This window comes from Dicentrarchus labrax, unplaced genomic scaffold, assembly GCF_905237075.1.
Source record: "Dicentrarchus labrax unplaced genomic scaffold, dlabrax2021, whole genome shotgun sequence".
Lineage (NCBI taxonomy): Eukaryota > Metazoa > Chordata > Actinopteri > Moronidae > Dicentrarchus > Dicentrarchus labrax.
Genome location: NW_026136722.1, coordinates 11,405,889 through 11,417,610, shown reverse-complemented (window position 1 = coordinate 11,417,610; position 11,722 = coordinate 11,405,889). Strand labels below are relative to the sequence as shown.

General features: G+C 42.3%; 2 protein-coding genes and 1 long non-coding RNA gene across 3 annotated transcripts; 2 read left to right on the top strand and 1 right to left on the bottom strand.

Annotated features, from left to right (window-relative positions):
• Nucleotides 1-1,029: 1,029 nt before the first annotated feature.
• On the bottom strand, nucleotides 1,030-9,519 carry atp13a1 (ATPase 13A1). Its single transcript, XM_051389272.1, has 25 exons — nucleotides 9,010-9,519; nucleotides 7,901-7,990; nucleotides 7,507-7,770; nucleotides 7,212-7,367; nucleotides 7,013-7,082; nucleotides 6,817-6,923; nucleotides 6,545-6,674; nucleotides 6,344-6,399; nucleotides 6,065-6,191; nucleotides 5,625-5,762; nucleotides 5,382-5,502; nucleotides 5,129-5,286; nucleotides 4,696-4,871; nucleotides 4,499-4,609; nucleotides 4,273-4,398; nucleotides 4,078-4,186; nucleotides 3,688-3,881; nucleotides 3,254-3,350; nucleotides 2,983-3,167; nucleotides 2,695-2,809; nucleotides 2,420-2,616; nucleotides 2,176-2,318; nucleotides 1,941-2,052; nucleotides 1,719-1,862; nucleotides 1,030-1,629 (listed from the first exon to the last, which is right to left on the bottom strand). Exons 1-25 carry the CDS (start codon nucleotides 9,361-9,363, stop codon nucleotides 1,519-1,521), a joined length of 3,591 nt encoding a protein of 1,196 aa, XP_051245232.1. The 5' UTR covers nucleotides 9,364-9,519; the 3' UTR covers nucleotides 1,030-1,518.
• LOC127357117 (uncharacterized) lies at nucleotides 1,737-3,657 on the top strand. Its single transcript, XR_007882134.1, has 3 exons — nucleotides 1,737-1,886; nucleotides 2,211-2,284; nucleotides 2,369-3,657. It is a non-coding gene; the product is annotated as an uncharacterized LOC127357117 (long non-coding RNA).
• A 307-nt stretch (nucleotides 9,520-9,826) lies between the features above and the next one.
• On the top strand, nucleotides 9,827-11,360 carry LOC127357115 (coiled-coil-helix-coiled-coil-helix domain-containing protein 5). Its single transcript, XM_051389326.1, has 4 exons — nucleotides 9,827-9,953; nucleotides 10,166-10,306; nucleotides 10,410-10,561; nucleotides 10,983-11,360. Coding segments are annotated over exons 1-4 (324 nt in total). The 5' UTR covers nucleotides 9,827-9,951; the 3' UTR covers nucleotides 11,012-11,360.
• Nucleotides 11,361-11,722: the final 362 nt, after the last annotated feature.

The following is an 11,722-nucleotide window of genomic DNA, read 5'->3' as shown; positions in this document are numbered from 1 at the left end:
TTATCTGCAGAGAGTGTAAGATCTCATTTCAGTTGCTGCGATTACTCTTTGCACATCCTCTAATCTCCAACGTTATGGCTCCAGCATTGCTCTGAGAGGTATCCTAGTCTGTACATCGAATATACGGTATTCCCTGACCCCTGAATGAGAGAGGTTTACATAGATGGACACAAAGCAAATATACATTTGTCTACTAGTTACAGTATAAAACACATTCAACAAAGCTCTATTTCTTTTTTTTTTAACTGTAAAAGGCATTGAAAATTGGATGATTAATAATAGGAAATGTCCCTGATTAGTGTGTCAATTCTTCTTATGGTTGTTTCTAATAGCCGAAATGGTCTTTGGGGACCCTATCATATTAATCACTGTATAAATTGGACAATGACAAAATTGCCACACACCATTTTTTGTCTAAAAGCCTCTTGTCAGTGTCAGCCTCTTTCTATTAATCATGCAGAAAATAGCAGCCCCAGCAGCTGTTTATGAGAGGCTTTTTCACAGAAAAACTACTTTGACAGCCTTTGGGTTGTCATAAACAAATCAGTGGGTTAACTGATGCAATTCGGGTCATTAAAAGCCCCCTTAACAACTCTATAGTTCTTGAATGCCTGGTACAGTACTTGATTCACAATGCATGAAATAAGAGAGACAAGTGGTAAATATCTTTTTAAGGGAGCTGCTTTGCTAGTTTGTTCATCAAACCAATGTTTTTGTAAATTCATATAAAAGATAAATAGCAAACAATGTGGTAGGGTAGTTAAGCTCAGTTGGTAAGTAAACACAAAGCTTCCATTCTTTCCTTCGAGATGAGATGGAACGTTTGTTCTGCTCAGCGTCGTGTGTCCAATTAGATAAATGGTTTCATTGGATGAATTTCTTTCTTTGTACAGTTTCACTATATTTTCATACCCTTCTCATTACTCACCTATTTCTGGGAACAGGATAGTTCATGACCAGCTGGACATGCTCATCCTTTTCATGTGTTGACACTTCCGTACTTGACAAAACACTTGACAGACTTCATAATTTGTATCAGTAAGTCTTTATAAGTCTGTTAGAGATGTTTTTCACTTTTTACAAAATCAAGGAGAAGAATCAAAAAAATCAAAAACACTTTTGCAATTCTCTTGGAGAATGCCCCTTTTGTGTGCCAGTATGTTTCACTCTGGGTGGCACACAGTCTCGCACTCCACTCAATACTGCTGTCTTCATGGCCTTGTGTAGCAGTGGGGAGGGACAGATGAGGAAAGAGAGAGATGTAGAAAACAAATCAAGAGTTATGAAGAAAACAGAAAGAGAATTGAAACAGAGCTGATGGAAATACAGAAACACAGATGGTTAGGGGGGGCAGAGCAGGACGAAGGAAGGGATACACGGAGTGTACAGTACTGCACGCCATGACTGTCTCAGCCGTCTTTTGTAAGTCACAACAGCTTTAATTCTCATCCTCCTCCAAAGTCTTCTCTCCCTTTACAGTTTGGTTGATAAGGGCATCGGTCACTCTTGGCACTGAGTTCAAGAAGGCAGCCTGAGAGTTCCTTTGCCCAACAGGAACTGCAGGACACGGTCCACCAGCAGAGCAAGAATAAAGTCCACCACGAGAACCTGGGCAATGATTAATTTGAACTGCAAGGAAGTAAACAAGAAGCAGGTTACCTCATAGCATACATCATAATTACAACAAATCAATACATGGTAGAATAATGTCAGCTCACCTCTGTTGGAATATCTACAAGAGCAAACTGTTCGTTGAATTCTGGTGATGAACCCGTGAGAAGTCCTACAATCGCTAAACCTGACAGAGCGATACTCCATAGTAGTGGTCTATTCTCGCTGAGAGACTCCATGAACGGGTGACCCTTTTGAACACAACAAGAAATGAAGTGAGTATTATACTACAAAGAGTACAAATTAATTAATTAATTAAGAATAAGTACCTTGTAGTTAATGGCAAAGGTGGCCATCTGCATGGCCATGGACATTATATACACGGTGCTGTTGATTAGACTGGGTTCGAACTCTTTATAAAGATCTACAAACTGGTCCTCTCTGCAAGAGAGACAGAACAAGTGAATTGTTATTATAATGTATTATTGTAATGGTATTCATGTAAATATTTAACTTATAGCAGAACTGCAGTTTATTCCCTATTTATGTCTTCCTGTGATTTACCTGGGCGGACTTCTGGTTTGTGCCTCTTTGTAAAGGTACACCAAACTACAGAAGTGAACAGCAAACTGCAGCAGCACAGTCAACACCGTATAAAGATTGAAGATGTTTGGTAAGGGCCGCTCTTGAGACAACGTTTTCAGTGGCTGTGTAAATAGAAGAAAAACATTAATTTGGTCTCTGCTTACCTTGCTAGGAGAACCAATCAGAAAACATGTAGAGCCTTCTCGCTTACAAAAATTCTCACCTTTGATCTGGAGATGAAGAGAAAGCATCCGGCCAAGAGAAGGCCTTGTAGGGTCGCCTGGAAATCACTGAACTTGACCCCTTCGAGGTAAAGCACAGACTGGCTGTAGGCCAGCACCAGGGCGTTGAGAGCGAGGATCTTGAACATTTGGAGTGTTGTCACCAAAGTGCAACGGCCTTGCTTTATTACATGGCAGACTGGGGGAAAGGACAAAGCTAGTTTCAGAGGTGGGGAGCAGCTTTATGTTCTTATCTCTGACAACTAGTGTTACTCACTGCACTGTATGGAGGAGAGTTTGGAGGTGAAGGGGGCAGCGATGGAGGCATCACCCAGTTTCACTACTTGTAACTGATCCTCTTCAAGTTCCCGTAAGACTTGACTGATCCTCTCCTGTTACAGATTAAACCCTGATGTTTAGACTGGTGCACTATAACACTATCATTTCAAAGAAAGGCCTTGTGAACATAAATGAGTTTTAGTTGCTGTACAAAGCAAAAAAAATGAATTACATTTTTAAACCATTCCCATAAGTATCAGTAAGAAGGCTCTTCCAAGACACACACCTTTTGTGCTGCAAGCTGCTCTTCTCTCTGGGCCATCACCCTCTGCCTGGCTGCCCTGGAGCTCAGTTTGCCTCCTGAACTGACAGGTGGTATAGGTCTGGATTCTGCTGCGGTGGCCTCCTTTTCTCTACCCCGTTTCTTTCTTTCAGGCATGCGTTCAGGTGCGTTGGCTAACAGAGCAACACCTGAGGAAAAACTATCATCACTACACACTGTTGGGGTCACACATAGAGAGACATGTTTCCAAGTCTGGGTGGTTAATAAATCTTACCTATGTGGGCGTGTTTGAGAGCTCCAACATCATTTGTGCCATCCCCACACATTAGTGTCACATAACCCAGCCCCTTTAGACTTGTGATGACAAATTCCTGAAATAGAACAAACAATCATCTTTATAGCTGATGACTTCCCAGAGTTTGTAATTGAGTGGTGTCCCTTAGTTAAAATGCTTGTCTAAACTGTATCAACTGTGCTTTGTCTGTGATGAAGGAAAAAACTGACATTGACTATTGATATTGATGTTTGAGATAGATAACAAAAAAAAATGTTAAGCTAACTCCATGGCTGTAGGAAGAAAACACACCATCACACACTAAATGGGACCCAGAAACGCAGTGTCTGTTACTAATTGTTGATTTAGAGTGAGCATTTCATTAAAAACTACAAAATACATAACTTTCAAGGGACTTGTGATTTGTGACTAACCTTCTGTTTTGGACTGACACGGGCAAACACTTGTATGTGAGGCAAGAGGGCGTGGAGTAGCCGGGGATCGCAGCTCAGTCTGACCAGCCCCTCCCCTGTTACACACAAATCAAACTGATGCACGAATGCGGAAACGGAGGGAGGGGGCAGTGGTACACACACGCTGCCATCAATGGACTCCCACTGCCACTCACCTGGAAAACCAAAAAAAAAAAAAATCAGGTACTTGATTCTGCACATTGTCAATCTCCTCAATCAAAACACCCACTACAAATAGATTACTACAATCATCTTTATGCCCTTTAGCTACAACCTTTATTACTGACATTGTTAGTCTACTGGCTTACTTGAGTAATAGATGTAATTCTGTAAAGTGATGACTTGTCTTACCCTGACCAGGGCCTGGCTGCAATACAAGTGTGTGTTCTTTCTGGATGAAGTGGAGCTCTCTTGCTACATGGCACGCTGTTAGAGGGTTGTCGCCTGTGATCATCACGACCTGAAAGCAGAGTGAGAGGAATTATATAACTTAAAACCATTCTATTCCAGTACGTGTGCACAATTGTGTGTTGCCAGCTTATTTACATGATGAGATGCTTCCTGGATTTCTCTGATGACAGCCTTGCTGTCACTCTTGAGGGGGCAGGACACAACCATGAACCCGGCGAAATGCAAGTCACATTCCAGAGCATCGCGACTCATCTCCCGGACCTATGAGACCCAAAAAGATCCAGCTCAGTTTCTAACAAAATGTATTCTTCTCAGACAGATCATACAATCTCTTTTGTTTTGAGTAAAATGAAATAAAAACCTGTTGATGACTAAGGTGTCCCATCTCTTTGTATCCCAAAGCCAGCACTCTTGCCCCTTCCCGAGACATTTCCTTGTGGACTTCGTCATAACTTGCTGGACAGTCTGCAAACTACAATCACAGCCACATCAGAATACCAGTAGGTACACTTAATTGGGACAGAGCATGTATGTATTAAGGGCAGTGTCCATATATACCATTCCTCTGAGTGTCTCTGGAGCTCCCTTGACAGTTGAGATGTAGCAGAGTTCAGTGGAGCCCAGTTTCTCATAGGAGGCTAGGACCGACATCCTCTTCAATGCACTGGCAAAGTGAAAACGCTGGTGGATCTTAAGTCCCTGGGTTTTGATGCCTCGTGCGAACACCTTTTCATCTGGTCAAAGAGGCAAGAGTCAATGAGGCAAAGGATTAAACAAAGGTCCCCAAATAATAACACTGACGTTACAGTGCATTTGAAGAACAGAATCAAATTAGATGAACTAGTCAAATTACACCGCCAAGCTGAACAGGTTTGGTGAAAAAACGGGACACATGGCTTTATGTAACACAAACATGAGCATACACACGTTCTCACACACACACATGCCACTGCCATGCACTGTGGATTTGGTGGGGGTAATTTCTCTGTACCTTTAGTGAGAGTCCAGTCAGCAGCAGTCAGCATGGCCTTCTCTAGTGGATCTCCGACAAGCTGTCCATCATCCAGAGTGACCAGTGAGTGACAGGTGGCCACCACCCGATGTGTCTCAACTGGGATCTCAGATACGGGCATCACCTCCTTTCCTTCTCTGTCATAAATGCAAACATCAGTTGACAGGCTCCACAGAGTACACATGTATGTAAATGTTAAAGTAAAACACTAAGAATTATGGGCAGGTTTTACCTGAGGCCTGCTACTCCTCGTACCACCAGACTGTCACTGGTTAGTGTTCCTGTTTTGTCAAAACAGCAAACCTCTACTTTCCCTGCAAATGGTATCCTGAAGGGCTCTGTACAGAATACATCTAGGCAGGGGCAGAAAAAGAAGACTCGAATGAACCACTGCTGTACAGGCTTTGTATTATAAGCTACTTTGCCCAGGTCTCTTAAAATATATTAAAAACACATGGAGGACACACAGACATACAAAGTTTAGCCAGGGCGATAAGAGATGTGTTAACTGCCAGAGAAAGCTCTATGGGGAGTTCTGGTGGAACCACTGAGGTGAGGATTAGTGTGCACTCCAGAAACAGCTTGTAGCGGTTCCTGCTGGCATCCTTGGTCCCTGAGGGAGTAATACAAAGCACAAAAATAGTATTTAGATATTACTTGCCGTCTCCTCCAGCTATTAGCTAACACCTTGGCTATGATAATGTCAGTGTTATTGTTAAAGCTCCAGTGTGCAACATTTAGAAGGATCTGTTGGCAGAAATGGAATATAATATTCAGAGGTATGTTTTCATTAGTGTATAATCACCTGAAAATAAGAACTGTTGCTGCAACTACACTGCTAGATGCCACTAAATCTTACTCACTGGTCCTTTAAATAAGAATTACATCTCAGTGAATGGATTCTGTGCACCTCACCTTCGACCCACACATAAACAGCTGCAGCAATGGCAAAAACAAGGAGGAAGAGGATGAAGATAAAAGTCTCCAGGTTGTTTGCCGTCACTCTCTTCACACCGAAGAGGATGGTCCGTAACAGTTTTCCCTGGAGGCACAACAAAAAAATGTACAAACAATCACAACACTTCAGATGACAGCTGACTCAACATGTCTTATGCTGACATGCCGCCAAAAGAAGAATTAAATGACAAGAAAAAAGGAAGGTAGTAGTATAAACATACGAAGCAACTTCCTCACCTGAGACGTGTAGAATCCGGTTCTCAGTACATAGGCCACACACCCATTATCTACAGCTGCACATACATGAGAAGATTTATTATTTATTAGCTTGCACATTGTTTTGATGAAGATGGGTGGCAGATGAACTTTTATTCACTGACTGACATAACAGCCAGTATATGTTGTTGGTAACAAATGAAGTGAGGAATTAGCTCTTACGTTTGAGTCCAGCACTGGCCTTTAAAGGGGGGCTATGTTGGACCACTTTTGTCCCCCCAGAGATGATGTGGAGTCGAGAGTCTGTCTGAAGGTCCATGATTCGCTCTGGGTCCAAGTCCTCCACTGGCTCCTGCACACGTCATATTGTCAGCAGTAATTAAGATACCCCCAAAATAATCCCACATCATTTAGAATAATTGAGTCTTACACTTAAAAGTCTATGCCCTCAGATGAGTATAGCATTATCATTTCTATATGAGTTTGTCTCTAACCTTCATCTGGGGCACAGACTCCCCGGTCAGCATGGCCTCATCCACAATGCATCGGCCCCTGAGTAGCAGCACATCACACGGTACCAAGTTGTCCTGGGGCGAACGTCCTGTGAGGCAGATTTGCACATTTTAAACAAATGCTAGTCAATCTGATATTTGTGGTGAGAAGTTCTAAAAACGTTGACGGGACATTTACCTATTGAGACGATGTCACCAGGGACAAGCTCATCACTGGAAATAGGTCTCCACTTCCTATTGCGATAAACCTGGCACAAATTGCATAAAATACATTTTGGATGCGTTAAATACATAGGAAATATACTGTAGATAACGAATTTTGAGATGCAAGACAAAATGTTTGTTTATAACTTTAACTGAAATTTGATCAAGCCTACCTGGATCATGTAGGGCTTGTTACCCATACGGCGGATCTCAGACATATTCCTCATTTGCTGCTGGACAAGGGAGGCCTCGAATGCCACCAGCATGAACAGTGTGAAAACACTGTAGTACCAGTACTCATCCAGACACCACAGCCCCACACAGAACACCTGGTGGATGGCAGACAATAGATAACTTTACATGGATACAGACACTAAGACCAGGTGAACAACATCATTATAAGAAGTATAAAGACCATTTTTACAACAAAACCAGGCAAATTATCAAGACACACCCTCACACACATACCTGGAAAACAAAAAAGGGAGCTGTGGCCCTCTCTTTGAAGAGCTCCAGGAAATCTGGCACCATCATCTCAGCACGATTGGTGCCGTAGTGCTTCTCTGCTGCTCTGAGTTCGGTCTCCTCCTGGTAGCCACGCCAGGACTGAAAGTGGCCCATTGGGTGGTTTATGGGAAATGCTATTGGAAGGAAACATTTCTTCTCTTTGTGGTCAAATGTGTAGCGGATCTTTTGAAACTCAAAAGATAGAATCCGCTCCCCGTTCTCATCCTATCGGTCAGAACAAGGGAAAGAAAGGCAAATTGATATTTTCTTAGGTTTTGCCGTGTGTGAGATGATCTGTGACATGTTTCCAATTAAGTCAACCTAAAGCATCTTCAGAGTTAACACGTGAACTGACCTGGTCCCTTTGTAGTGCCACAAGCTCAGCAAAACCGTTGTTGGGGGTGGGTATGACCTTTGCCAGCGTGGCCTTGTTTGGGTCTGGCTCCTGTGTATACAAATGAACAGGTGACAAATTCACACACTGTGGCAAGTCAGTGTTATTTTTGTATAGCTGTCTGCCTCTGGAGCTTTGTCCTTCTCAAATGATACATGCCCTGGCACACAGGTGCTTTATCAATATGAAGTTCAGGCACATTCTTCCTTAAATTTGTCCTTCACTTTAACATTTGACCACAAATATTGTACCCGATAATGTTGTTGATATAAATCTATTATTACATTTTTATTGGATTTAGACTTTCTTTTACAGTTTACTAAGTAAACTCACAGAAATGCTGAGCAGCATGTCAATTACCAGTCGTCTATCACTGTAACGTTATTGTGGTATTATTGTTGATATTGTGTCATGAAACTATTTTCTCTTTAAATTGGCAATACAAAGCCACTAATACTGATGTCCTCAATAGTCAATTATTTTGACTTCCACTTCCAATAACCATCTGATGAATCACAGCTAGAAACTAGACAGGTGTTTTTCTATCCTAAAGAGACAGTATTATATATCAATCAGCAGTCTGTCTTTAGGGATGTATAATATATTTTTTTCTCTACTGAAACGTGCTTGAAGACAGTGTAATGTACAAGATCAATCGGTGCTTGGCAGAAAGAAAATGTAGCAATAATCTTCCAATGTCTTTGTCTTTAAATAAAACAACCATGGGCATCATGTCCACAGGTCCTGAGAAACTGTCCTTCAAACAAAGATGAAACTGTGGCACTGAGGTTTGAAAGTGCTCTTTCAATGCAATTGCTAACTCAAAGGAAGGTTTGATCATTTTTGTGTTGCTGTGGCTATAGAGGACATCCGATAAGCAGTAACCGGGGTTCAAGCCAAACACCTGCCCTGCTGTAGTGCCTTTGAGCAAGAAATTGATTTCGTACCTGCCCTCTGGGTTCAAATCCCAACCTTAAAGCTCTGTGTACAGGGTATTTCTAAAAGCAGAGGGCTCCCTAGAGCTGTCAGTAGAATATCGCACTATTATTGTTGTTATAACTAATATTTACCTTGGAACAAGTGAGCCAACAGTGCGCATGCACGGACCAATAACCAGAGAGGGTTGTGAGGACGTGCGCGATCCCGATAGCGGCTAACGCCAGGAGGCCTGCCTCCGGATACTCGGAGGCACCGTAAACTCCTAACCACACGTACAGCCAGCCCGGGTAGAGAACAACCAGAAACGGGAGGACAGTGCCGTGTAGCAGCCGGGGCCTTCGCCTGTACAGAGTCACCGAGCTCACCAGCTCGTCGCCGGTGCCGCTGTCATGCTGGTTGTGGTTAACAGAGGGGGCCATTTGCAGCTCACCCGGTTGCCGGATCCCGTCTGCAGCCATAGTCCCCTCTTTCTCGGCGTCGTTCATTGTACTGTGCGCACTCCTCTGGCCCCCTCAATCATCCACCACTACCCGGTCGTGCTGTAGCCGGTAAAAATACGTTTCTACGTACGGAGTGGCGCTCGGTCCAGCCTTCAGAGCCCGTTTACTGAATCACTCGTTCTGACTGCGACTTCCGCATACGTAAACACGCAAATGCACGTAATGTTTCCTTGGCACAGCGTGATTGAACCATGGATTGAACCGAAAAAACAAAATAGATATTATCTTTTACACAGTTAAATTGTGTTGTTTTGGTTAAACGGCATATAACATATGAATAAAGGGATTTCTTTGACAAAACGTGAACTGTAGTTGTTGTTTAATGCTTTAATTGTGTTATGAAGTAGATACCCCTTTAAGGAATTCATTGTCATTTTGGGGGCGTGGCCAGAGTGTGAGATTGACACAAATCTGAACCAATTATGTCACAATATTGTATCGTCATCCAATCAGATAGTAGGGGACGTGTGAGGTGTCGTCTCCGCACAGACATGGCTCCACATGTAGAAATACTGGCGCTATATAACCTTGATTGATCAGCTTCCTCCTTTGAAACAAGCCTGAAAGAGCAACATGTAAGACATTTAAATATGGCTCGTATCATTACATTTACTGTGTTCTCTAGTCTGGATATACAGTTAGACTGTAATCAAAGACATGCTACCTTGTGAATCAGGTTGCATTCAACTACTTTACTCCGTTTACTATATTCCTTGTAGTTTTTTATCGCAAGTTTATACATTGGACTTAATCACGGACTGATTTACATTTATCTGTTACCTTTCAGGCAGGCTGCTATGGATATCACGGCAAAGTATTGCCATAAAGAAATGGAGGCATATGGGTCATGTGTGGCCTCCAACCCATCAACATGGCAGCAAAAGTGTCATGAACTGAAGATGAAGGTTGCACAGTGCACATCATCACAGTAAGGCAGCATACTCTCACTCCCATTTGACTCCAACATCCTCACGCCCACATTTTCACATATTGCACACATTTGTATCGAACCCCTACATTTGTTTTGATAGCCCAGTGATCCAGAAGATCAGACAGGACTGTACCAGTGAGTTTGTGGAGTTTGAGCGCTGTCTGAGGGAAAACCAGGACAAACCTACCTCCTGCTCACCACATGTGGCTCGCTTTCTGGGCTGTGCAGAAACTGTAGATATCAGTGGAGTGGGTAAGTCCTTGCTGGAATAGGCCATGCACAACTCAAGGTCACATAGAAACCGTTGAATGAATACCAGTGATTAAAACTTAAGAGATAAGAATGTGCAGATTATCCTCTCTTGAAGAAGCAGGGGTCTGTGTATGGTTATTCAGATGTAGTGAAGTCTTGTACTGGGCATCTTTAGAAACTGTGATACAAAAACACACCCATGTCTACAAATGGGACTAATACTGCACCACCTTTTCAGAAGGTTTCAGTTTAATAATCAACATACCAATATATTATAACTTTTTGCTGAGCGAACCTGAGGAAGCTGCAAGTGAAATACATTGTTGGCTCTTAAATAAATCACAGTAAAGTCACTCCAGTGTGCGGTGGATAATTCAGATTTTTTAAATACCAATAAATTCCTTTTCTTTTCTTTTCTCAGCTTCAGATCCGGTACCTCAGCCATCGTAGCATTCAGACATCTTCAGTCACCTTCAGATTACTCCTGTCTCCACAGCAGCACATATGTGCTGGTTTCACATGTTACTGTATGTACAGTGACTGAGAGGATATTGTTTTTTTTTCTTTGTGTGACTATTTGTCTTTCTTCAACAAGGATATAGGAAATGAATGCAACAGTACTGTGAGTTAGACTAGTTGTGTAGAATATTTCATTACTGAATTGTTCTTTTACACGTCATGTAAATGTTGTGTTCATGTGAAAGTAACATTTATAATTGCCTGTGTGCGAGGAAGTCTGTTTTTTACAGATTTTTATTGAACCATCTTATTAAAATTGACATCAGACTTGTGTTATTCATCCGGTGTGGGCATCCTATTGTTTTATGTTGCTTATGTCTGTCCCTCCCACCCTCGCCCTCTCCAGGTCTGAGTCAAAGTCAAATATTAAACTGGAATATAATGCTCCCACACAAACTCTCCTGAATACTCAATGACTAAGAAATAGGGAGTCTGGGAAGAAAGGAAGGAGAAGGAGGAAGCTGTCTACTTCTAATCAGCAGGACTACAGAGAGAGACAGAGGGAGGATGTTGAGTTATGAGCCCTGTGACCACTAAGCAGAACGGACCCTTTCTGGTTCAGTTATTAAAGCTTAGAAGGGGGTAATGGAGGAGAAAAGGATTAATTTCTTTTCAAGTGTAATATCTTCCATTTAGATGAGA